Raw genomic sequence first — 26,414 nt, forward strand, 5'->3', positions numbered from 1 at the left:
CAGGGTAGAGCAGATTCAGGTGATCTCTGCTCTGAACAAGGCCTATAAGGGATCCAGAGCATGAAGAAAGCTGGGTCCCTGAGGTGAGGTTGTGTGGCTTCCCCGGTGTGAGGGGCATCCAGGGCAGGTGGTGGACAGCAGGCCCACCGGTTCAGGGAATGGTGGGTACCCCAAGTCAGGTGGTTGAGACCCTAGTAGGACAGGAGGCCTAGGGCCTGACAAGTCAGGGGAATCATAGCCAGCTACTACTAAGGCCACAAACTGCTGGAGACTTGATGCCTAACTGGGCATGAGACATACAGTAGGGCCTAGAACTAGAACAGGACACTATGGGGTCAACTGAAGCTGGCGCTGCTAACAGACTGTGGACCGATGGCACAGACAAGTGTGACAGGTCAAGATACAGGGTGAGATGTTTTTCATCACCAATAAAATATCCGGATTGGGGTTATGGCAATCCGTAAAATTGTTTCCGTAAGGAATACACCCCCACCCACAGTGCTCCACCCAATGGCTGTATATGAAGGTTCCACCGGCGTTGAGAAATGTAAGTATTTTCCTTGACAAAGGTTTCTAACGAGGACTCTTATTTATGTGTTTACATTTTGAAGCGAAAGCACTTTGTCATCTCTGGCGGCACACACAGGTGGTACCGGTGAGTGGGCTGGTTCGTTTTGCATGGACCGGTGCCCGGTTGAGTGGATATTTCATTATAGACCAATGGAATGGTTTACAATGTGCACACCCCGCCCACGTAAAACGAACTTGCCCATCAATACAAGGTAGGTAGACATATTTGTAAAAAAAAATAAAAAAAGTAAACAAACTGAAATCAATTGTGTTCGTGACATTTAATGCTAAGGAGAAGACAACTTTGATTGGGAAAGGTTGTGGCTTGATAGCTACGTTTGCCATGTTACTTTCGTTTTTTAAATACAAAAATAAATGTCCAGTCTGATAGTCGGATGTTGAAGTTGTCAAGCCCAAGGAAATTGCGTCAGTTTTTCCTCGACATACTGATAAAGGTTGGTTGTGTGGATCATTGATTAGCTATCTATACGAGCATAATATATGTGTATTTTTATTGCAAAACTTGAGATGATTAGCTGCTCAAGGCATCGACTCTCGGTCGACGGTCGCTAGCGTCGATGTGGATCCGCCTGTCATTGTCGTGAGTCCGGTGTGTGATGCTGCACTTCAGCGCCAGGCTGTGCTGTGTTGTTAGGCCGCTAGCGAGTTTGTGTTGATATTTGCACTGACAATGCTAAATGTGTAAAGTGTACAGTCATTGCAAATTGTGTAGTAGTAACGTTAGCTAGTATCCCTCTAGCTTTATGCCGACGTTTGGATGGTAACGTGATTGCGGTTATCGTCTTGCCCTCGACAAGACTGGTTATGCCGTTAACGTTAGCTAGCTACTATAACTAGCTTAACTACCTGCTTAGCCTATCTTATCTAGCCCGAGTTTTGTAGGCTAGCTAGCAAGCTAAGTCTTGTTAATTAACATCACTAGCAGCAGTTGGTCTCCAACAACTTATCCAGCTTTAGCTAAGTTGCTGATATCACTTACTATATCAATTTACACAATATAAACTGTTAACCAAAGCGAGGTATTTGACAGATAGGCTAGTGTCACTGATGGGGAATCGGGTGTTGACTGCTGATTGGAGCCCAAAGGCCGGTAGATGGCGATGTCGATGCGATTCAATATCGCCGTCTACCGGCCTTTGGGTTATGCTGATTGTAGAAACTGTTCTGACTTTTTACACTGACATCTTACGTGGTCTACTGCTAGACCTCTACGTATCCCAAGTGGGTATGGATTAGTTAGCTGGTAAATTGTCCTGTAGATTTTCCACTGCCATTTTCAGGTTGTCTTACTGCTTTTCATGTCCCTAGGCCCATCTAGTAGCCCACTGTGAAGGCTCAGGCTGTCATAATGTCGGAGCCCAAGGCACCCACCCCGACTCCGGCTGGAGACACATACAAAGGATGGCTATTCAAATGGACAAATTACATCAAGGGCTACCAGCGACGATGGTTCGTCTTGAGCAACGGTTTACTCTCCTACTACAGGTAAGAATGGATGGAGATGGGCTTGCATGACATGGTACCTCTTTGCATCTGCTGTAACAGATGAGACTAACCGTTACCAGACATCTTTGCTGCCCGCAATTCAGGGAGGTCCTGCTTGTGGGCATTCCTGCATCTGCCGGAACCCCTTTTTATACTTCTTATGGTCTATTATTAAGCTAGGACTCCGGTACATAGGCGGGAGGCAGGGTGCTCCTGTACAGTAGTTGGCGGTAATGCACCATAACATTGGACGCTGATAAACCCCACACACGAAGAGGCGGGGGGCAACAATGTCAGTAGCTAGCTAGGACAATGGTAGACGTTTTCCTTCACCCTTGCCTGTCGGGCACTGTTTTCCTGCAGGGGAGGGCCGGTGTTTGGGAAGCGGGAGTGAAGGACACTGTTCTAGCTAGCTGGTTAGTTAACTAGCTAGGACTCCGGTGCACAGCATGCGGGATAAGTAGCTAGCTAGCACACCAGCAGACAGTGTATTTCACCCCTGCCTGTTGGGCACTGCTTTCCAGCAATTCTGTTAACGGCAAGGGCAAGTGTTTGGCAGGTGGGAGTGAAGGAAACTGTGCTAGCTAGTTTGTTAGCTAGGAGGACTAACTAAACGGTTATATTATAGCTGTGATTTGCTCTGTGTTGTTCCCATTTCCCCTGCCCTACAAGATGAATACAGCTTGCTGTCCTTTATATGCCTATCATGAGTTTTGACTATGGAGCATGGTATCATAAAGAAATTGAAGCTAGAGGTCATTATGGATTCCCTGTGTAACTCTTTGCCATTTAATGGTGTCACAATATTGCATGACTTCTCTCTGTTCTGCTTGCAACAAAGGGGTGTGTCTGAATACTTATTGTGTTTTCAGCCCTGTGGGGGAGTCATCTGTCTTCACTGGGCTGTGTAATATGAGTTGTGTTTGTTTAGTGATGTAGCTGTGTACCATTCACCTCCCACTCCAAGCATGCTGTGTGTGTGTGTGTTGTCTTAACAGTACTGTTTGCCTAACAATTTAGAGTCGGGTGATAAGCACGTCCAACAATTCACACACTTCATGTTCCTATCTCTGAGTCTTTTTCCAAGTAAGGTTGTTTTCTCTCGAAGAACTTGCCAAGAGTGCATTTAGCGAGACATTTGTACATAGGTTTTTGCAATCATGCAAAATTGTGAAACCAGAAATGGTGCAATATGAAATGTTTTTTCAACACTAGGCTATATTGCCTCTGAGATAGCATAGCTGTATTAGACAGATTCCTTTGTTCCGTATGAACAAATTAGTTAGGCAACAATAGCCAATAGTCCACACTGGTCTATCAATCAACTGGTTTCTATTGCCACGCTTCTGAGTATTGGGTCCACCCTCCTCTTTGCTTGTGTGATCATAATGCTTCCTGGTTAAACTGTCTGTAATTAGAGCCCTTTACTAAATGTAATGTACAATAAAACATTAATGTGGAAGAGAGAACATTGTTGTCCAAAATTAGGTTACTCAATCTTGCTACATCTAGCCTAAAGCTGCCTCAGTCTGAACATATTCTCTAGCCTCTTTCCCTCTTTCTGGAGTTTGCAGAACAAAAGAAACCAGGTAGGCGTAGTTAAAGTGATGTCTTTATCTTGGCTTCCAGTAGGCTTAGAGAGGCTTCTGCCATATTGCTTCCTATATGGTTCCTTCAGATGAGTAAACACTGAAGCGAACCAGGTTAGGGGGCTAGCCGTACAAGCAGGAGTTGGAGCTGGTTCAGGAGTTGGAGCTGGTTACCGAGTTGACTTTTTCAGGAGTTGACCCTAGTTTAATCCACTCAACTTTCTCGCTCTGTTTCTCCCCAGGACCCAGGCAGAGATGGGCCACACGTGCCGGGGCACTATCAACCTGGCCACGGCCAACATCGCGGTGGAGGACTCGTGCAACTTTGTCATCTCCAACGGCGGGGCACAGACCTACCACCTGAAGGCCAGCTCTGAGGTGGAGCGGCAGCGCTGGATCACCGCCCTGGAGCTGGCCAAGGCCAAGGCTGTCCGTAATCAGGCCGAGTCTGGTGAGGGAGGGAAAAATGAGGCGGGAGAGGAAGGGATTTTGTCTGTGTAGAACAGTCTTTAATGGGTACAGAGAGAGGGTAAGGGAAGGAGGGTGTCTGAGTGGAGTGTATACTGCATGCGTTCCTTTGAGAGAGAGAGAACATGTTTTAATTCTCAAGAATTACAGTTTACTGTATAACCCCCAATTAGTGAGGGGGTGGGGCTATCATTCTGACAGAATGTATATATTTATTCTTCATATACTGTACCAGTCAAAAGTTTGGACACCTACTCATTCCAGGGTTTTTCTTTCTTTTTTTTAACTGTTTTCTACATTGTAGATAACACATGGGATCATGTAGTAACCAAAAAAGTGTTAAACAAATCAAAATATATTTGAGATTCTTCTCCTCTTTCGCCTCTTCTTCTCCAGATGACTCTGGTGATGAGTGTCCGACGTCACCCCCTACCTCGGGACAGGGCGGAGGGGCACGTAACTCTAACTCAGAGGTACAGTCCACACTGCGCACACTGGGCAGCAAGGTGGAAGACCTGAGCACCTGCAACGACCTCATCGCCAAGCACGGCTCCGCCCTCCAAAGGTCAGGGGTCAACCCATCACTCTCACAAACCTTACAATCAACATCTGGTTGATTCCCCCGTGTATAGACACACCAATATTAATAGAACAAGATAACTTTGCTCACATCCATAGAACACATCAATGAATGCAAAAAGCTATTGCTGGGTTCTATCCTTACAACACATAGTAACTGGTTGACCAGGTAAGGGCTAAGATTTTGTTATGGACCAGATATTTTTCTTGTTTGCAGAGTAGTCTGTGAGTGAATAAACAAATGACAGGTATTACATACAAAGGGGATGGGCTGAGGGGGATGTGTTGAAGGGACTGGCTGACTCCTTGGCTGTGCCCCTGTCCTTAGGTCCCTGTCAGAGCTGGAGGGGGTGCGTCTGGGAGGCGACACGGATGGCAAGATCCGGCAGGTGACGGAGAGAGCCACGTTGTTCCGCATCACCTCCAACGCTATGATCAACGTACGTGTTGTTGTTGGTGTTATTGTTTTTTACAGTGTGCAAAGGAAACTGGTTTACGAAGCGATTGTTCATAGAATACAGTGAAGGTCTAATAGTGCAGTCCACAGTACGAGCCATCTGTTTCTTGAGTGTCACACAAACATTTACAAGGCTTTGTGGTGTTGTATGAATGTTCTTAAAGCATTTCTTTGAGATTTCCCTTGACATTCCTCTGTTTCCCTAACATTTCTCTCCCCAGGCATGCAGAGACTTCTTAGCGCTGGCCCAGGCCCACAGTAAGCGGTGGCAGAAAGCCCTGCATTCAGAGCGGGACCAGAGGATAAGGCTGGAGGAAACATTGGAGCAGCTCGCCAAGCAGCACAACCACCTGGAGAGGGCCTTCAGAGGGGCCACCGTACTGCCCCTCTCCCAGAGCAACCCTGCCCTGAACAGCAAGAGTAAGGCATCACCTCTGACCCCGAACAAACTGTTACATTAACTCCTTGACCCCTGACCTTTAACGCCCCTCTAACTCCAAACAGACTGTTAGCCTGCTAGTTAAGTCAACCAGTGAATCTACAACACACTGTCATTCATAATATTTCATTTTCTCCCTCAGGTTTGGGCTCAGCAAAGGGAGACGCAAGCGACGAGGATGATGAAAACGAGTTCTTTGACGCTATGGAGGACCCGGCAGGGTTCATCACTGTACCGGCCGACCCCAAGTATCACAGGTCAGCACGCCTCTACCTCTTTTTTTATTTTTTAAACAATTTTTTATTCTTTAAAAAAATGTTTTATATTTATGTATGTGTGTGTGTGTGTTACAGGTTTTTTTCTCGCTCTCTATCTCTCTCTCTCTTACAAATGTCATTTTACGAGGAATAAACTGAGTTTTTAGAAGGAACTGTAATTGGTAAATGCACTTCTTTCTTTCTATATATCTGTTTCTTTCTCCTCCACTCAGAAGGTCAGGAAGTAACATCAGTGGTCTCAGTGCTGAGACTGGAATCGATGACCAATCGGTGAGTGTGTCACTGTGTTTTGAAATTTGAAATATTTGTTTAAGTACTTGCTTTACAGTACATAGGATGTCCCTTGAAATAAAACGTATGTGTTCTGTCCTCTTCATTGGCCACCCACAGCTTTGTGAAGAGCAGTCGTTGGGGTCCAATCCGGAGTCGCCCCAGTCCCTGGAGGTGGAGCCCGTGAGGAAGAGGCGGACCAAAATCCCAGACAAGCCCAACTATTCGCTGAACCTCTGGAGCATTATGAAGAACTGCATTGGCAAAGAGCTCTCCAAGATCCCCATGCCTGTAAGAAACACACGTGTGTGTGTGCGTGACTATAGACTATTGCAGCACACCCTAACCATTGCTTTTAGCTCTGTGCATTGTATTGAAGAAGGGCAGAAGAGAGGGAACAAATTTCTGGAATGAAATGGATCTACAGTTAAGTGCTAAAATAAAGGAAACACTACTTGAGTAAGTGAGGAATAGAGTAGATTGAAAGCAGGTGCTTCCACACAGGATGGTTCCTGAATATATTAAGCAATTAACATCCCATCGTGCTTAGGGTCATGTATAAAAATGGCCAGTTTCCCAAGTATTTTGGCTACCACGGCTAGAAAAAGAAGTCTGTGACTTTGAAAGAGGGGTCTCGAAGGAGCATATGGGGTTTTAAAGTGTGTGTGTCTCAGACACCAGATGTCTACCCAAATGAACATTTATGAGAAATTCAGGAGAGGTGCCTGAGACAGCATTTTCCACCAAATTGTGGAACAATGGTGTCGCATCCCTCCAATAGAGTCCCAGACACTTTGTCAGTGTTTCCTTTATTTTGGCAGTTACTTGTATTTTTCCTCAACCCTTTCCATTTCTAAGTTTACTTTCGTCCTCGCCCCCCTTTCTCCCCATTTATCTCAGGTGAACTTCAACGAGCCCATCTCCATGCTGCAGCGTCTATCCGAGGACTTGGAGTACTACGAGCTCCTGGACAAGGCGGCTAAATGCCAGAGCTCTCTGGAGCAGCTGTGCTACGTGGCTGCCTTCACCGTATCATCCTACTCCACTACGGTCCACCGCACAGGGAAACCCTTCAACCCCCTACTGGGGGAGACCTACGAACTGGACCGGCTGAGGGAGAGCGGCTACCGCTCACTGTGTGAACAGGTAAAGGTGGGGGGGAATGACTGGTTGGGAGAGAGGGGAATTGGAAAAACAGAAGGGAGGGGGGGGGGTGATGGCTACAAATTAAAATAGTGAGGGGCTAAGTGCAGGAGGGGGCAGAGAGAGAGTAGGAGAGAAGATTTGCATCTACAGTGGTTGTATGTGTTTTAAAACCAATACACATTCAATTAACCACAAGTTGACGTCACAACAATCTGATCATATCAATCCGGTTTATTACGAGTTGCAACAAGGAGACCCCTCCAGAACAAAAGCAGAGAAGGCCCTTAAATATGAATCCCACAGCATCAAATGTTTTGTAAACACCAGCCCGAGATGCTTGCAGGAAGTGCCAGCAACAGCTGCTACAGTGACACCGTTACATTATCTCTGTCCTCGAATTGAGCCTGGCGTCAAACATTAACCATAACATTTGATACCGTCAAGTGTTAACAGGTCAAAGGTAGAACATCAGTACTTGGTTACAACAGACAATTATAGACTTATAACAAGTGACGACAACTTCATTAGATAAAACGTTACATGGTTGGCTCCTGTTCCCCTTCCCCAAGGGAATGGATCTGTCTGCGTCTCCCCCCCGCACATACAGTCATGTTTATTACATATCAGTCCCATGTCGACGGTAAATCAAATACAGGAAAATGATTTCCCATTACAATTCCCACAGTATGTTTACAGAGAGGGTATCTATGGGTAGTGGGACCTCTATAAACTGTCAGGAGATCCAGCGCTGTCCATCACCTGTGGTGCTGTATCACGTTCCCTTCTGCTGTATCACGTTCCAATAGTCCAAGACGTAATACCCATTAAAAACCGCGGAAATGGTTCCAGTGGTTTTTCCGCCATTCATTTTTCACATTGTGAATTTTACAGATTTTTTTTTACATTTATTAACTGTGTAGGCTTACCTTGGCGTGATGTTTTGATAGCCGTGAGTTTTATCAATAGATTTGCCTCAATTGATTGCCCAAATGCATTGCTTGTTATTGGTGAAGTTAGTGTCCGAGAGATTAGTGTGGTTATCAAAACGTCACGCCTACACGAAACACAACCCTTATATTAAGTAGTTCTAAAATCCCAGATTGAAAAATTAATGGTGAAAAAAACACAAAAAAAAACGATTGGAACCATTTCTGTGTTTTATGACTCATACTGTGGTACTCAATTCTCTGGAGGATTACTGAGATGGAAAACACCCCCTAGTGGCAGCTGTGGGAAACAACAGCTCTCTTTACTCCCACGCGTATGAAACTTAAGTTAGATAAATTGTTTAAATATGTTGTTTTATCCCAGCACAACCATATCACACTCACTAAATTGGCTAATCATCAAGCCATTGTTTAGTGGATTTGGGTGTTTTTAGTGCACCATTAAAAAGAAACCTGTGGTTCCCCAGGACCGGGTTTGCAAAACACTGTGCTAAGTGACTCAATTGTAATATTGCCCTACCCAATCCTCCTTCATCCAGGTGAGTCACCACCCGCCTGCAGCTGCTCATCATGCCATCTCAGAGAGAGGCTGGACCCTCCGACAGGAGATCTCCCTCGCCAGCAAGTTCAGGGGAAAATACCTCTCCATCATGCCTCTGGGTAAGGCGGTGTGTGAGGGCTGCCAGCCAAATGTCTCCAACGCAAATGTGGTGTAATCTATGGTGTAATCGTCTTCCACAGGCTCTATCCAATGTGTGTTTGAAAAGAGTAACAATCACTACTCGTGGAAGAAAGTAACTACAACAGTACACAATATCATTGTGGGCAAATTGTGGATCGACCAGGTAAGAAATATTTCACACATGATGGCTATTTCTGTTATAGTGACATTATCAGGCCACAATTTTTTTGGCATAGATGCACGCAGCACCTACTATGGACATTTTTAGACTATGGATTTTAGACCAATTCCAAGCATAAAAAAAAACATTCTAGATTTATTTAGGTGAACGACACATTTTTTAAAGAATTCCATTCTCGCTCTCTCTGGTTTTCTCAGTCGGGAGAGATAGACGTGGTGAACCACCGGACCGGCGACTGCTGCCATCTCAAGTTCGCCCCGTACAGCTACTTCTCCAGAGACGTGGCCAGGAAGGTGACTGGTGTGGTGACCGACAAGGAGGGTAAGGCCCACTATGTGCTGTCAGGGACGTGGGATGAGAAGATGGAGTTCTCCAGGGTGATGCAGAGCAATAAGGGAGAGAACGGAACCGAGGGCAAACAGAAGACCGTCTACCAGACGCTCAAAGCCAAGGAGCTCTGGAAGAAGAACCCACTACCGTGAGTAGAGTGTGTGTGTTTGCTGATGAGGTGCTGTCAAAGAACATGGCTTTTTCATTCATCTCACCTGTGTTTGGCATCTCTCTCCATTGCTCTGTCCCTTCCACTTCCTCCTCCATTCTCTCTCTCCCCTCATTTCCCATCCTCTCTCTTTCTCCCATCTGCAGCGAGGGAGCGGAGACTATGTACTACTTCTCGTCGCTGGCGCTGACGCTCAACGAGTCCGAGGAGGGCGTGGCGCCCACCGACAGCCGGCGACGGCCCGACCAGCAGCTGATGGAGGCGGGCCGGTGGGACGAGGCCAACGCCGAGAAGCAGCGGCTGGAGGAGAAGCAGAGGAGCGTCCGCCGCGAGAGGGAGAGAGAGGCCCAGCGTGCAGCCAACCTGCCCGAGGAGGGGGCAGAAGGGGTGGAGGTAGCGGAGGACGGTAAGGAAGAGGGAGGTGCAAGAAGGGCTACATCCCAATTATCTCTCCTTCCTCCCAGTGTCCACTTGTTGACTTTCCTATACTTATTTGAAAGGAAATGACTGTTATGAGAAACAAGGTGGAGACACCCACTGACCCATGCCTCACCAATCCAATATTTGAAGTACTTAACAAGTGCATACATCAAATCAAACTTAATTTCACTTAACGTGAAATGCTTACTTACAAGTCCTTAACCAACATTGCAGTTCAAGAAAAGTTAAGAAACTATATACCAAATAGACTAAAGTGAAAAATAATAATCAAAAGTAACAAAATAACGAGGCTATGTACAGGGTTTACCGGTACCGAGTCAGTGTGCAGGGGTACAGGTTGGTTGAGGTCATTTTTACATGTAGGCAGGGGTGAAATGACTATGCGTAGATAAGTCGCTCTGGATAAGAGCGTCTGCTAAATGACTTAAATGTAAATGTAAATGTAATAAACAGAGAGTCACTGCAGTGTACAAAAGGGAGGGGTCAATGTAAATAGTCCGGTAGCGATTTTATGAATTGTTCAGCTGTCTTATGGCTTGGGGTTAGAAGCTGTTGAGGAGCCTTTTGGTCCTAGACTTGGCACTCCGGTACCACTGAGGATATTATTGGGACATGCCCAAGATGGGAGCAAGATCCAGTGTTGTGAGTAAGGAAGTACTCCCCGTTAAGTTGAACGAGGAGTCTGGTCTCTTTGGCTTCATATTGTAGCTAGAGAGAGAGCACAGAGATGGAGGCAGGTTTGAGGAAAGACCAAGTGAGTGTCGTCCCAGAGCTGTCTGTGTTCATAGTCTGCCTGTCTGTCCCCTTCTCCTCGTGTGTGTATAGATATATATATAGATATATATATCTGTCTGTCTTTCACACGTGTCTGTCTCTCTGTCCCCCAAGCTGTCATTGAGGACTCTTTCATCACTGACTCGCCTTTGAAAAGCAAGTACTCCTCCTCTTCCCCCTATTGTTTCACTTTACTCTCTCTCACACACCCAATCCGTTCCACTTTTCACAAGGTAGGTGTATTTTAATACCTCTGACAATCCATCACCTCATCATATCCCGCTTTCTTTATTCATCCATCCATCCATCCTTGGTTTGTGCTGTGTTCAGCCGATGCAGTGGAGATTGGTACGGAAGCGAGCCAGGCTTCGGACGAAAGCAAGTACCACTAACTTTCCTCCCTCCATCGCTCTGTCCTTATAGCACTGCCTCGCTTTCTCCACACTTTCACTCTTATTCCCTCTCCTTCTGACACGTGATCCTTCTAGCACTTTCCGTTTAGTGTGTATATGTAGACAAATGGTAGCTAGCTTTCTTGTGATGCAAATATGCTAGTCAATCAATACCAGGGTCGTGTTCATTAGTGCACACTAGCAAAACGTTTTGCAACTTTAAACAAGTTTCTTATTTGACAAGTTCAGGTAGTACCTTTCCTGTTTTCGGGACGTTTTTCTACCTAAGGTGTCTAGTGAATACGACCCAGATTTCTAGGCTATGCCTAGAAACGGCTTATTCTTGTGCTTTGAAATGCACATTTTGAATTCTAGTATTAAACAGTGGAATGTTTGAAGAAAACTATTTTTTGATATGTGGTAATGTCCTGTGGTAGGAAACTGCTCTGTAGCGCAGTAAAAGCAGGCTAGCTTTAATTTTCCACACCAGTAAGTATCATCGTATATTAAATAGATTTAATTGGTTAGGTTGTAGGTAAAAATATATATTTTTCCCCTTTTAATTTCTTTCCTTTCTGTCAATTATTCATGTTCCTCTCTCCCCCTTCAGCGGACCCCGACGATTCTCCACCTCACACTCCAAGCAAGTAGCCCTCTACTCTCTTCCTCTGTCACTGTCTATTTCTATCCACACCCTCACATACTCATCTGACAGTCTTCCCTTTTGCAGCCTCACGTGGGCCGCCCCTCTCAGAGTATCAAAGCAAGTATTCATCGTTCAGGACACACACGCACACCATGATTTCATTCTCACACCTTTTTTTATATCATACCTCATATCTTTCCATCTTGCCCCCCTCCCCCAGTGGATGACATGGAAGGTCATTATGGAGCTGCGGTCAAAAGCAAGTAACACCAGTGTTGTTCGCCCTCTCTCTCTCCTTTCTGTTATTTGTCTATAGTTTGTGTCTCCTTCCTCTTAGATCCTCTAGTAGTTGCAGTATAACTTGGTTGAGAAATACTCTTCCCAAAGTCTTACGGCGTTCGTATGTTTGAAGTCTTGTAAGCACTAGACATGACAACTCTGGTAACTATTGTAGCTAGACACCACCATACTGCTGCAATGTTGTCCTTGTCATCCTGACCTCATCCTTTTAATTGTTTTTGATGCAGAAGTCCCTTTCCCAAAGCTTCCATGGCTGGTCCTCAACATCCTATGATTCTTTCAATCGGTTAAATGTATTTCTTTTTCTCTTGTTATTTTCGTCAGGCGTCCACCAGGACAACTATGAGGCGATGTGGTTCGAGCGGACTGAGGACGTCATCACGGGAGAGTCCATGCACGTCTACAAGGGGGGCTACTGGGAGGCGAAGGACCACGGCAACTGGGACATGTGCCCAGATATATATTGAGCCCCCCCCCCCCCGATCAGCGAATTGTACTAACCCAGGCATTTGGAACAAGCCACCCTTTTTCCCCCAATTTGAAGAAGGGACAAACTGGGTATCGACCCTGTTTAACCCCAACCCTCCCACTTTCAGGATAGATTTTGGGTTGTAATGCCCCTTACCTCTCCCCTATCACTCTCTGTGGGGATGGTGTGTATAGGGGTGGTGAAATCCTGTAGGACAATGCAATCAGGCAGGGGGAAAGACCTGCCTTCATCTTCCGTGTAGGGTCAAGTTACCCTTAGATGCTGATTTGGGGTCAGTTTTGCATTTCCCCCGCTAATGTTTAAGGTCAGGATTGGGGGGGCCGAGCTGATCCTAGATCTGTAGCTAGGGAAAACGTCACCCCTGAAGCTTCATCTTCACTACAATGATTAGATATCTCCCTTTAGAGCCACTGCCAATGGCTAGACCTCTGTGTCTTCTGTTTCTTCCTTTGCTGCTCTCTTTCTCACCCACTCCATCTCTTGCTATGTTAGTCTGTGGAAAAGACTGGGGGCAGATAGATTCTAGCGATTTAACAATATCAAACACTAACTCTACCTTGCTCCTCTTCCAAAGGATATGGACTAAATGCAAATGGACATGAACAGTTTGTGTGAGTGTATGTCTGTGTGTGTGAGGGGGGTTATAATAGCAATGGGTTGGTGCTTATGTCTGCTTTGAGGCTGCCAGATTTTCAAAGCTTCACAAATGCTGTTTAAGATGTTTTTTTGAGAGAGAGAGAAAGGGGGTGAGCAACAAATGCAGGAGCCCACGTGTGTGAACCCGGTGACATCACATTAGCTCCTCTGCTGTGGCTATTTGGGCTTGGAGCCTGTTATCCCTCTCGAAGCAGCGGAATCGGCTAAATGAAGGATGTATCGTCATAAAATACTATTTAACAGTTACTACGTCCTACATCCCAAAGATGACTTCAACAGCAAAACAATCTAGCGTAGCCTTATTTTTTTATTATTAGGGAATGAATGAAGCAGACTCAACCATAACATATTGGAATAGTGGCTAGTAATTTAATGTCTAAAATGGCACCCTATTCCCTATAAAGGGCACTTCTTTTGACAAGGCCCTGGTCAAAAGTAGTGCACTATAAATGAATAGGGATGCATCAGTAGACTCGTAATCTACTCTAGTTGAAGTGTGTGTGCACTAGTACAGAATTGTGAGCTTGAGTGTGAGGTCCAAAAATAAGATAAATCACATTTTATTTTCAAGTGTACTTACAAAATGTTGAGACAGAGGAAAAAACTGACACAGAACATTGCTAATATTTGTGTGTGTATATATATAAGTAATAATTAGTGCTATTAATAATATTGATTAGTTAGATCTAAGTATGGTGATTTGTATTAAGGTCAGAGAGAACTCCCATTTGTTTCTGTAAAATAGAACATGACTGTTTCTCCTAGAACTGGATTGTCCTCCATTAATTGTAACTAGTTTCATTACTCTTTTCTCCTACTCCCTGGCCCTGTACACACTCACATTGTACAATACATTTGATCCAGTTAACACTGCTGTGAAGACACAAATAGTTGTAAAAAGAAAAATATCAGCATCAACAATTGTCGGGTGTTGTACAACTAGTTTACTGGACCTGTCTTGAGTTAAATATCCATTGTATTGTTCATATAGTCTGAGTTCTTTCACAGTCTTTCCATTCATCTTCTCTCCATTTGTTGTAATTCCCCATCTTTTTAAGCTCATTCATTCTCTTATGGATCTTGGTCATGGCACTGAGTATAACAGCATCACAGGGTGATGTAATAAAGCCTGACTGGAGAAGTGCACACTTGCTTTAGTGTCATTCATTTAATGCAACACACTAAAGTGGGCAAAAAGCTTGCAATGGTGATCTAGTGAACCACTAAGAAAAAAGGTTGGGAGACCCACCGGTATAACAATTTGCTTTGTTTAATGGAACATTGCATTACACGACAGTAAACCTAAGAGGTCAAGTGAAGAATTCTTCCAGCCCATGTTTGGATTTCTACAAAATAGAGGTAGGAGGCACTTTTTGCATCTGCAATGCTCCAGACGGTTACTTGTTTTGAAAGGATTTGCTGCTCATGCTCTCCAGTTCTAGCAGCCTCACACACAGCGTTGGCCCTACCCCCTAGGCACTGTGTAGATCTGAAAAGGATTGGATAGATTAAGCAATATGGTGAAAATTCCACCTAGCCTATTGAGGGAAAGATCGAACTCCATCCTGGAGGAACTGCAATACCGGGTCTATGTGTGGAGCAAGCCCCTTTTCTGACTGGTTCTCTCATATCTACATGAAGTGCCTAGGGGGTGGTTCTCAACAGAGCTGTAGATCTGAACATACCATCAGTCAACCAAGTGCACTCCCTCTACTTGTCCCCTTTGTCTCCTTTCCGTGCAGCTTTTGGGTTCCTGGGCTGTGATTTCTGCAGCATGGCAAGTGTGTCCCTCTTCTCAATCTTCCTCAGCTGTTTCTTCTTCATCCTCTTGATCTTTGTTGTGTTCCGGATCTGGGATGGAAATATCAGGGGGGTGTAGCACTTAGCCTGGGGCCATATGTATCAAGTGTCAATAAGAGGGCTGATTTAGGATCAGTATTGCCTTTTAGATCAAATGAACAAGATAACATGGGAGAACCTGATCATAGAACAGCACTTCTACTCCGAGACAATTGATACATACGGCCTCTGAAGTCAGCAATAGAGATCTGCCTGGCTCACGTAGGTTACAGTGAGGAAAAGACCCCATCTCACTTGAGATCACGTGGGGATTTGTGCGTGTTTACTTACCACTTGCACAACCTCCCCCTTCCTCTCGTTCTCAGCTCGCCTTTTCAAATTCTCCTCATGCCTCTTCCTCTTTTCCTGTAAGGGACAAAAGATAGCCCCAAACAATGACATCATGAGTGGGGACACCTAAACAATCACAGTTGTCCTGCCAACCTCTTATGTGTGGTCCATATACTAATGGTGTGTTCCAAGACATCTGCGAACTCTGAAAAAGGTCAAATCCCGACGCCAGTGAGCATCAGGTTGGAAAGTCGGAGCTCTAGATAGAGGCCCAAGTTAAAAACGATTTCCCCCAGTCGGAGCTAGTTTCCCAGTTGTCTTGAACGCAGTTTATGCACTACTTTTTAAGATGTTAGTGCACTCTAATATGAACAGGTGACAACACAGACCTCTTTCTCCCTGGCCTTGTCCTCCTTCAGTTGCAGGGAATATTTCTTCACCAGCTCCTTCTCTCGCTTGGCCACCATCTTCTTCTCCCAGGAGGTGCACAGTGGCTTATCTCTTACAAGAGCCGAGAACCTGAAACAAAAACGAGTTCTATAAAAAGGTACATTTTCATGAACAATTTCTAGGCAGTGTTTGCATGGGCTGGGCTGACTAGTAATAGTTTGCATTTGCATGCACTTAGTTAATGGATTGTAGGCTATTGCAACTACTGACCTTTGCTTGTTGCGGTCTTTCCATACCCGTCCAGATTTCGGTTTACCCAAAGGTATCACGTCACGTTTCTCATTTGACTCTGTATGAGTCCTCTTTTTGGCCGTTTTATTTGGGCGGTGCGGAACAGTCTCCATTGGTACGGGACCAACCTTGTTTTCCTTCTCGTTGCAATGATGTGACACAGCTGGAATAACGGCACCTAATGATTTCCCTACAGGTGTGTCTGACTTGACCAGTTTTGGACATGCCTCAGCTGTTGCCAATGCATTTGATTTGGACTCACTGCTTGGAAGTTTTTTCGCACGAGTCTCGTCGGCAACTGGTTCGACGACTACAACCTCTGGTTCGGGTTCCGTCTGGTTCTCATTCGGTAACTCTTGAATGACAGATTTCCTTGTTCGGCGTGTTGGAGTCTTCGGTACTTCGGAGTCGAGATACACAGCTGGGGTCCGTACTCTGCGCCCGCTACGAGTCCGAGTCACAACCGGAGGAGGCAACTCGTCCTCTTCGGCGCTCAGTCCTTCGTTTGGTGTTATTTTCTCACTTGTCGACATGTTGTCAAAATTATATGACGATGTGACCACAAATAATCAATACATATGTTATTTACAGACCGTAAGAAGCGACAACGTGAGCAGAGTTCGGAAGCCCACGTGTGTAAGCGATTTCAGGAAGTACGAGCATACAGTTTAGAATGTGCCTTGAGCATTCTATGAGACTGCCGCCTACCGGTAAGGCGTTAGTACTGTCATAACAGCCATCGTCACATGACAATATCCGACTTCCGCATCTCATCTGTTGAAGTTCAGTCAATCAGTCAGTGCATCACGACATTGAGACATGGCTTGCTCAAGGATTGGAGTTGTGCTACTGTGGTCCCTCTTTGCAAGTACAGTAAGTACTCTTACATGGTTAATTTCGTAGTAGTTTAGGCTGAATTGGTTGGAAAAGAGAACACACGTGATATTGTTTCATACAGCTCACAGATAGCAAGCTAACTAGTCAGAATCCAAGCCTCCTTTTGGCATGCACTTAAAAGGTTGAATGATGTTTAGATTAGCCTATAACTTGGAACTAAATCGCAGGTTCCTTGAACCATTTACCCGCTAGTGTACTGAATTATCGTATCTTTGTTGATTGCTTTCGAAGTAGCTAGCTAGCAACATTTCAAACTCTGCTTAATTGCCATGAACTATCACAGTTGATCTACTGCAAACCATAGAAAATAATAATTTAAACGAATATTAGAATTAACTATTTTTGTCCTCTGTATTCATTTGAATCGAGAAGTAGGGCTTTTCAACTTTGGAAAAGCGTCAAGTCTATAAAACATCGTAACAGATTGTAGTTTTGGCAACAGGAAAAGAAAGCAGAATATCGGTCCCCCCTGGACTTCCTCTCAGTACCATATATTTGGTGGTGAGAACGTTCTAAACGGATGCTTCAGCTTTATAGCCCCAGTGAGGTGTCTGGGTTAACCCTTCTGTCTGTGGTTGATCTACTGCAAGCCATATAAATGAATAACTTAAATGTGCATTACAATGGCCTCTTTTGCCTTTTCATTTTATACATCCAGCAACGGCACTTAACTAAGGGGGCAACGATTGGCAGTCACGTTGTTGTTGCCAACCTTGTGCCGTCACCTGATAAATCATCCCTTCACCATAAAAAGCTGAACCTGTAACAGAACAGTTGCATGACTGCAATTAAATCAGTTGCTCTCAAGATGCGGCCACTCAGACAACTAATCTCTCTAAAGTCAGTTTGCCGTAGCCATAAAAAAAACAGCGCACTGACCGCATGGCTCCGCAAGATTTAAAATGACGGTATGTGACTCTTACTCTGTTGAAATCTCTTTCAGCTTGGATTGCCGCAGACCTTCAGTGTGGACTACAAGAACGACTGCTTCCGTAAGGATGGGGAAGAGTTCCGCTACATCTCCGGTAGCATCCACTACAACAGGATCCCCAGGGCCTACTGGAAAGACAGGCTACTCAAGATGTATATGGCTGGACTGAACACCATTCAGACGTATGTAGACTTAGCCTGACGGCTTGTTGTGAAAAACAAACAAACAAAGGTTAGAGACTATCCAATCGCTGATGCCAATCAGAGTATCAAAGCCAATGACGATTTTGCAAACCGCCTCTTTACCCACGTGTGCTCTGGCCCAACCCATTGGTTTCTGAACCAATCTGGGTCGGGAGGGATGCTCAGATCCAGACTCGTCGTGGAGAAGAAACTTACGTCCATAGGCTCGGCGTAGCGTTTAGTCTGGGTATCCAGGCAAATGTAGACTGGCCACTATGTCATAAATAAACTGAATGCCAACCAGTTAGATGAGTGTCTTCAATGTACCTTCTAGTTTTCAGGTAGTCATTTCAGTGGCCTGTTGGTACATAGGATTGACGCCGCTCAAAGTAATTCAAAGAGCCATTTAATCACATAACCTCCAAATGTTGATAACCCGACAGAATTCCTTCGTCGGGCCTTAAACCTCAAAGAGCTATGATTTACCATTCGGTGGTATGGACCTAAATAGTACATCATTGTCCATTTGACATTCCAGGTACGTCCCCTGGAATTTCCACGAGCCCTCCCCGGATCGGTACAACTTCAGTGGGGACAGGGATCTAGAACACTTCCTGCAGTTGGCCCAAGACATTGGTCTGCTGGTTGTACTGAGGCCTGGGCCCTACATCTGTGGAGAGTGGGATATGGTGAGAAAATGACTAAACAATTGTTTTATGATAAATATACCTGTTGATGATATGATGTGTAATAATGTTGTTTTCGGAAGACGATCAATCACAATGTAGTAACGGCACTTTGACATCCGCAGTGTAGTTCTTGATGGACTGTGTGATAATTTGCCCATTTCATGACCTGGTCTTTAGGGGGGTTTGCCTGCCTGGCTGCTCCACAAGAAAGACATTGTCCTGCGTTCCTCAGACCCAGGTGTGTATTGGCCGTCAGATGAGACTGCAATGGATCCTATTAGTATTTCAATAAAGAATTGTGTTTTTATGACACCCAAATCCGTTTGTTTCAGATTACATTGCGGCTGTTGACAAGTGGATGGGCACGCTACTGCCAATGTTGAAGCCGTTCCTTTATCAGAACGGTGGCCCAATCATCACTGTTCAGGTGAGCCATGTTGATATTCAATGATTAATAAAACATTTATTGGGGAATCAAAGTTTGGATAACTTCATATTGTGCCTTAATTAACTCTACAATTCAATAGAATACTGTTTGTCGAACATTGCCTCTCATCACCTTAACAAGAGCCCCTCTCTCTCCCTCCCCTCTCCTCCCCTTCTCTCTCTTAGGTGGAGAATGAGTACGGCAGCTACTTTGCCTGTGACTACAACTACCTGCGTCACCTGACCAGTCTGTTCCGCTCCCACCTGGGGAACGACGTGGTGCTGTTCACCACAGACGGGGCCGGGGCCGGGTACCTCAAGTGTGGAACTCTGCAGGGCGTCTACGCCACTGTGGACTTTGGCCCAGGTAGTCTTCTGGGGCACAGATCTAGAATAAAATTATATTCCCAAAATCACTACCATACTGATAATAGGGAAATGGCAAAACTGACATTAGAGCAGTGTCAAGAGGGAACTGATGCAGGTCAAAATATACACAACAAAGGTCAACGGTTATACATTTTCTGTGAAATGCCTGGGATAGTTACCTACTAAATGGAACGGGTATTTTTGAAGAAGAATAGAAGTGTTCAGTTGGTATGGTATCTATCTGTCTTAGATCTGCGTAGTTGTTGATTCATGTGACGTCTAACCTGGCCGATTTCCTTTTGTTTGCCAAAACAGACATGTTGACTCATTGCGCCTTAGAAATCTATGACGGATGTGTTATACCATCGTATGCAGCATTGTTCAACAACTGTGTCTGTCTTTGCGTGTGTCTGCCTGTGCGTTTGTATTTATTTAACAGGTGGGAATGTGTCTGCTGCATTTGATGCACAGAGACAGGCAGAGCCCCATGGACCCTTGGTAAGCATGTTTGTCATTTAGATGTTTATATATATTATTTTTATTTCTCCTCTCCAGATACAAACTGATACATACGAACAACAACTTACAGATGCACACAAACCATAACTACATGTCATTAGATGTTAGTGGTAAAAGTCCAACACACTTCTGTCCTTTCTAGCATGGCCAGATAGTGCTGACTGTATCCTGTGTTGCAGGTGAACTCTGAGTTCTACACTGGCTGGCTGGACCACTGGGGAGAGCATCACTCTATAGTGTCCACCGCCATCGTGGCCAAGTCCCTCAACGAGATCCTCGCCATCGGCGCCAGCGTTAATCTGTGAGTTGTGGTGGATGGATATTGGATATAGACAGAGAGATGAATTGATTGGATAATAGTCTGAATTCTATCACCAACCATGATTGATAGGAATATGTTGACATCACACATGAAACATTTAACATCAAAAAGGCACAGAGGATTTTTCAACTAGTGACAAGTTATGAACCTCTCTGTGCAGATACATGTTTATTGGAGGAACCAATTTTGGATACTGGAATGGTGAGTAAAATTGTTCAATGATCCCATATTCTACATTTACATTACATTTAAGTCTTTAGCTATTTACAAATTGCATTCACCTTATGACATCCCAATCTAGTTCACTTTATTTGGGTTTAGCCATGATGTGAAGATTAGTTTATTTAAGTGATAATGTCCGAGAAGCCGGTGTTTGGAGGATATATTGGCACGAGTGTCATTAGGCCAGAGACGAAGTCAAGTCAGATGGTACAGAGTTAATAGGCATTTTAACATCATAGATTTAGCCGGTGGTAGCTTGTCGAATAGACACCGGCTGGAATGTGGTTTTAACCAATCAGCATTCAGGAATAGACCCACTTGTTGTATAAAATCAAATGTTTTTCTCTTAATATTCTCAGGTGCCAATACCCCCTATGCCCCCCAGCCTACTAGTTATGACTATGACGCCCCGCTCACTGAGGCAGGAGACCTCACTGACAAATATTTTGCCATCCAGGATGTCATCAAACTGGTTGGTAACAGAGATATCACGCAACATGTCGTACATGCAACAGGTTTAATTAGATGATGCTTTCTTGTGACTTTTATAGCAAAGTTTATACGGTCAGCATTTTAGTACCCTGACTTCTTATAAGTTTGTAATTGAAGGTAAATTGGTCAGTTTTATCACCTAATGATGTCATATCCACCTGTATTTTCCCCCAACAGTATCGGAAGATACCAGAGGGACCCGTGCTTCCATCAACACCTAAATATGCCTACGGAGCTGTGCCAATGAAGAAGGTCGATCATCTTCAGACATTTAAACATTTGAGTTAGCACTTTTATCAATGTTTATTCGTCATATGCACGGATTAAAGAGAAGTGTGCACAGTACAATGAAATGCTAAAAAAGGCACTGCTGAGATTCGAACTCAGGATCTCCTGTTTACTAGACAGGCGCTTTAACCAACTAAGCCACAGCACCAGGTAGAAATGACTTTACCTGACCTTGTTGACACATGGCACACAGTGTGGAGAAGTGTTGCAATATTTACATTTTAACATTTGAGTCATTAAGCAGATGATCTTATCCAGAGAGACTTACAGTTAGTGCATTCGTCTTAAGATAGCTAGGTGGGACAACCACATACAACAGGCATAGAAAGTACATTTTTCAGTAGAGTCAGAGCGTGTGGTGTGGAGGTTGGGGGTTCAAGTGCAAGTGCTGGTTAAGTGTTGATTTTATATATATATATATATATATATTACATTGTATCATAGGCATGTCATAATACAGTAAAAGCTATTTTCTCTTTTTTTCTCTTGTGTTGATTGAACACCGGAGTGTACACAGTGTAGAATTGAATCCATTTTTCTGCCTCTTCAGCTCCACACAGTAGTCGATGCTCTAGATATACTATCCTTCTCCGGTCCTGTCAAAAGCATCTACCCGTTGACCTTCATTGAGATGAACCAAGTACGTCCACAAGCTCAATGTCTGTCAGTCCTTTTCTACACTAAGTATAAGCAGCTATGGTTGTTATGATCCAAAATGGCTGAGAGGCTTTACTCCGTGTATTTGTTTTCTCTCCAAAAGCCGTTTGGGTTCGTCCTCTATCAGACCAAGCTGCCTGTGGACTGCAGTAAGCCCACCCCTCTGTCCTCACCACTGAATGGAGTCCACGACCGGGCATATGTATCAGTCGATGGGGTGAGTTAGTCGCTGAAACTTCCCCGGCAATTCATTTGGTTTGCTGCAAGTTAACATGTTGGTGCTCAACATTGGTCACAAATCCTTGTCCAAGGAGGACAGGTTCTTGTCCCATCTGCACTAAAGCACCCAATTTAGACATTGTTTAGTGAAATCTGTGTTGTAGTGGTGGACTGGAACTGTGATCTGCACACCATGTAGTTTTCCAGAACCAGGGTTGGTGATCACTGTCATTCATACAAAGTCAGACTGGATTAGATTATCTCAAAAGAGGAAGAGAGAAAAGTCTTCAGGTTCTTCCAAAAAAGGAACACATCTGTTGCAATTCAATACGTTCTGTCATTAGGTTGCTGCTGGGATCCTAGAGAGGGACAAGGCCCTGACCATCAACGTGACTGGGAAGGCTGGGAGTCAGGTGGACATACTGGTGGAGAATATGGGCAGAATCAACTATGGGAAAGACATCAATGACTTTAAGGCAAGAGGTTATTTAAAGATGGCTCCCGGAGTAACCTTTTCACTTCCATTAGCTACTTAATTCTACATAACATTATTCGGTCCCACTGAACATTATGGGCTGGTTTCCTGGAAATAGACTAAAGTTCTAGACTAAGCATTTTGTAGAATTTTAATTGAACCTGCTTTTTAGTCCACCATTCGTATTAATCTGTGACTGGGAAACCAACCCTGAGTGTCCTATGTACACATACACGACTATGATGTTTTGACTCCCTCCTCTCTCCCACTCTGTCTCTACACAGGGCCTGGTGTCTAACCTGACATTGGGGGCCGACATCCTCACCGGCTGGGAAGTCTACAGCCTCAGCATCGACCAGGCTGTTAGCCAGGGTCTTCTCTGGGAGATGGGCTCCAGGGAAGCTGGCACCCCACCACCTTCTCCCCTCTCCGTCCCCTCCTTCTATGGGGGCACCTTTGTCATCCCGGACGGCATCCCAGACCTGCCACAGGACACCTACATCCAGTTCCCTGACTGGAGAAAGGTGAGGTTTTACCTTTTTTTCAGGAGATTGTAATTGTTTGTTGAACTGTACTGTGTGTTGTTCCTGAGCAGGCACCCCAACTGCAAATTAACTTTCTAGATAATGTAACTGATCTGCGTCTTCTGTGCGATGACGAGACTGGTGTGTTAGCCCTCTGAGCTAAAGCCTAGGCATTAACCTTAAACACAACTCTTCAGATCTCAGGCAAGGTCACTCATCACATAAGCACTGTTTACTGAACCACGTTAGTTTCATATACCCTGGTGCAACATACTTGTCCCTGAAACTGCTGAATCCTGAACACGTACGTTATTTCTAGACTGAACATAATTGTATTTTTTCCCCCTTTGTTTTGTTTTTCTCACTAGGGCCAGGTGTGGATCAACGGTTTCAACCTGGGCCGCTACTGGCCCGCTCGCGGCCCACAAATCACCTTGTACGTGCCTGCTAGCATCCTGAGCACGGCCGTGCCCAACAACGTGACTGTCCTGGAGCTGGAGGGGGACCCATGCACCCCTGGGCCCTGTACCGTGGAGTTCACCAACACCCCGGTCCTGAATGCCACGGTTAAGTCTGACCACAAACACCAGAGGGCGCTGTTCCATAAAGAGGATCTCTTATGATGAGCACGGATTAAAAATGCACTTACTGTATTTATCTGGAAGTGATCTATTTGCACTGATCTTTATAAAATCGAAGAGTAATGTTTGTAATTTAATCACTGGTGGCTGTACCTCTCATATTACCTCTATTTGACCTCAGTGTCTTAAGCCTACATGATTTTGTTTACACAAGGATCTGCATTCAAGGGGAATTAAGTATGGTTATTTGAACAGTATGTATATATTTAGGGAAATTGAATGAATTTCACTAAGGAAAATGAGTCATTTAGATGTGCTATGAACTTGAGTAGTACTCTAAATAGAAGTTGAGGTCAGTGGTGCTCAAAGCATGAGCCTGGAGGTTTTCTTTTTATGTCAGGGCACTATGCAGCCAACATTGCCCCTTTTTAAAGGCATTTTCCCTGACGTTCACAGATCACATTCATGGTAAACACTGGCATGTCTGCTCAAGTGTAAATGACCTTTAAAAGTATCTTCTAGTGTGCTGCGCTATAGAGCGTCTTGAGTTCAATGCTGCCCTATATTGTGAATTGGGTGAACATGGTTGAGAAGGATGTGTCAAATGATCTGTGCCTTATTGTGTGCCACCTAACTGCAGGGATATTATGCTCTCATTGATTTCTGTAATGAACCATTTGGTGGGTCTTGTAAATGAACAGTTATTGTGTTCAACTGGAATCCTGATCTGCTTCTTTTAACAATTAGATTATTTCAAATAATTTGGGATTTCCTTGTATCTTAGTTAAAATGTGTGTTAATGTTTAATGTACAGGCACAAACCATGCTGTACATTTTGATTTATAAATGTTTTAATAAAATTTGGTGAATGCAATATGATAATGTCATAGTACCGCACAGATCTCAAGTCAGGATTTGAAATACAACCCTACATTAAAACAATCCAAATCTTAAACTCAACTATGGAGCAATGAAAAGATGAACACAGGAGAGGACTATACACAGCAGCAACACAAGACCCTCATTATTCATTCCAGAAGCCTCTGTTGTGGCCAACAGCTTCTATAAGCCTGCTCTGTAGTGTCTCTTTGGAGGAGTAGATGGGCAGCTGCAACAGAGAGTGACAGGTCAGCGCCTCTGGGAAATGCTGTTGGGAGGAGTTGAGAAGGGTTTGGACCCTCATCCTGATCTGGTTCATACCCAGGATGGGCACACGATCACAGCCAGTCAGGAACACTGAAGGGGCAAAGGTGGTAAAAGGGAGAGGGCAGTGAATGACAGAATAGAACTTTATTCTCAGTCGCCTACGTTATTGGTTCATCTGTTACAATGAAAACGTTCCATACTTACACAGGAACGCTTTCTTTTGATCCTCTGTCAGTTCCTCAAACACCTCCCAGAATGTGACGATGTTGGGATGCCCAGCATGGTACTCTCCTAAATACAGTGTTCTAGGGGGGAAATGCCCTCAATTAATATATGGTGAAGCAATAGACACTTGACACCATTCAAACTACTTTTCAAATCAATGTATCAAAACATTTTGGCCAGGTTGCAGAACATGTTCACCATGAATCCCAAACCAACCCCAGGACACTTGTCTAATAGGCTCCCTCTTGCCCTCTGATAGGTGACATTTCTACCATATATAGTTTTATGAAGAGGGTGGTTTGGAATTCCCATTGTTAACCAGACGAAAGCTATCCAACGACAACGTTGTGGTATACCACAGAGCCAATGGGACTCAACAACCTTTCATCCATGCTGCTCCGTCTGTGCAAGGTATAACATGTTGTTCAAATAGCTAGGCTGCTATACAGTCATATGAATAGAATAAACATTAATAGAATCATTGTCATATTGCTATTATTAATTGCTCGCTCTCTCTCTGTAGGAGTCCGGCACATCCCGTAGGTATATGTTGGATCCTGTATTTTACATTATATCCATTACCATATATATGATTGAATATTATCTGCTGTTGCCTTGTGTGGATGTATGTATGTGTTATGCAACATAGCTGACTTGAAACATTGTTAAAAGTTTCAAGGCCATGGGCCTTTCTCATGATGGAAAAGTAGCATGAAGACAGGAACTGTTCAATGAGTTGGGAGGGGGGGCACATTCAGAGCGGGGTGTTGCGAGAACAAGCGGTATTTTGTTAGATAACAGGAGCCAGGTGCGAGATAACCGTATGGAGCATGAGAGCCTGGATATTCTTCACAAGCAAGTTTCATCTATCAAAAAGCGCCAAGAGGCGGGGACCCGCCTGAGCGCCTGCAATAGGCTGAGCAAGTTTAAACCACGCCCAGTCTCTACTGTGATAGGCCAACAGACGTGTTGGAACTGTCTATCACAGTATAAAGAATACTGTTTTACATACGTCTTGTCAGTTCTATGTTCTGCCCTGTGTGGTATTACAGTGAGCCCGTATATACGAAAGCTGCATTTGCCATTTATTACCTAGCTAATAAAAAATACATAGTATAAAATCGGTGA

General features: G+C 44.4%; 3 protein-coding genes and 1 non-coding gene across 14 annotated transcripts; 2 read left to right on the forward strand and 2 right to left on the reverse strand.

Annotated features, from left to right (window-relative positions):
• Positions 1 to 644: 644 nt before the first annotated feature.
• Positions 645 to 14,457, forward strand: LOC124012349 (oxysterol binding protein). 10 transcript variants are annotated; one of them, XM_046325864.1, is made up of 20 exons: positions 645 to 782; positions 1,900 to 2,076; positions 3,908 to 4,116; positions 4,530 to 4,698; positions 5,041 to 5,152; positions 5,391 to 5,589; positions 5,751 to 5,865; positions 6,099 to 6,156; positions 6,277 to 6,447; positions 7,057 to 7,302; positions 8,789 to 8,909; positions 8,991 to 9,094; positions 9,310 to 9,590; positions 9,758 to 10,017; positions 10,941 to 10,982; positions 11,157 to 11,204; positions 11,829 to 11,861; positions 11,949 to 11,981; positions 12,085 to 12,123; positions 12,489 to 14,457. In XM_046325864.1, exons 2-20 carry the CDS (start codon positions 1,940 to 1,942, stop codon positions 12,629 to 12,631), a joined length of 2,520 nt encoding a protein of 839 aa, XP_046181820.1. In that variant the 5' UTR covers positions 645 to 782; positions 1,900 to 1,939; the 3' UTR covers positions 12,632 to 14,457. The 10 variants fall into 10 exon arrangements, with proteins under 10 accessions (XP_046181820.1, XP_046181817.1, XP_046181822.1 ...); XM_046325861.1 differs by lacking the exon at positions 645 to 782 and adding an exon at positions 808 to 1,025; XM_046325866.1 differs by lacking the exon at positions 645 to 782 and adding an exon at positions 808 to 1,025 and having other exon boundaries at positions 6,102 to 6,156.
• Positions 14,458 to 14,563: 106 nt separating this feature from the next.
• On the reverse strand, positions 14,564 to 16,794 carry ccdc86 (coiled-coil domain containing 86). 2 transcript variants are annotated; one of them, XM_046325876.1, is made up of 5 exons: positions 16,102 to 16,794; positions 15,831 to 15,960; positions 15,442 to 15,516; positions 14,997 to 15,162; positions 14,564 to 14,800 (listed from the first exon to the last, which is right to left on the reverse strand). In XM_046325876.1, exons 1-4 carry the CDS (start codon positions 16,653 to 16,655, stop codon positions 15,022 to 15,024), a joined length of 900 nt encoding a protein of 299 aa, XP_046181832.1. In that variant the 5' UTR covers positions 16,656 to 16,794; the 3' UTR covers positions 14,564 to 14,800; positions 14,997 to 15,021. The 2 variants fall into 2 exon arrangements, with proteins under 2 accessions (XP_046181832.1, XP_046181831.1); XM_046325875.1 differs by having other exon boundaries at positions 14,564 to 15,162.
• A 105-nt stretch (positions 16,795 to 16,899) lies between these two features.
• On the forward strand, positions 16,900 to 24,789 carry glb1 (galactosidase, beta 1). The gene is made up of 16 exons (XM_046325872.1): positions 16,900 to 16,995; positions 17,963 to 18,132; positions 18,671 to 18,821; positions 18,999 to 19,059; positions 19,154 to 19,248; positions 19,434 to 19,614; positions 20,056 to 20,114; positions 20,315 to 20,436; positions 20,618 to 20,658; positions 21,039 to 21,151; positions 21,349 to 21,423; positions 22,010 to 22,099; positions 22,220 to 22,333; positions 22,680 to 22,811; positions 23,095 to 23,334; positions 23,703 to 24,789. Exons 1-16 carry the CDS (start codon positions 16,942 to 16,944, stop codon positions 23,955 to 23,957), a joined length of 1,953 nt encoding a protein of 650 aa, XP_046181828.1. The 5' UTR covers positions 16,900 to 16,941; the 3' UTR covers positions 23,958 to 24,789.
• On the reverse strand, positions 21,534 to 21,607 carry trnat-agu. Its single transcript has one exon. It is a non-coding gene; the product is annotated as a tRNA-Thr (tRNA).
• Positions 24,790 to 26,414: the final 1,625 nt, after the last annotated feature.

This window comes from Oncorhynchus gorbuscha, linkage group LG24 (assembly GCF_021184085.1).
Source record: "Oncorhynchus gorbuscha isolate QuinsamMale2020 ecotype Even-year linkage group LG24, OgorEven_v1.0, whole genome shotgun sequence".
In the NCBI taxonomy this organism is placed as follows: domain Eukaryota; kingdom Metazoa; phylum Chordata; class Actinopteri; order Salmoniformes; family Salmonidae; genus Oncorhynchus; species Oncorhynchus gorbuscha.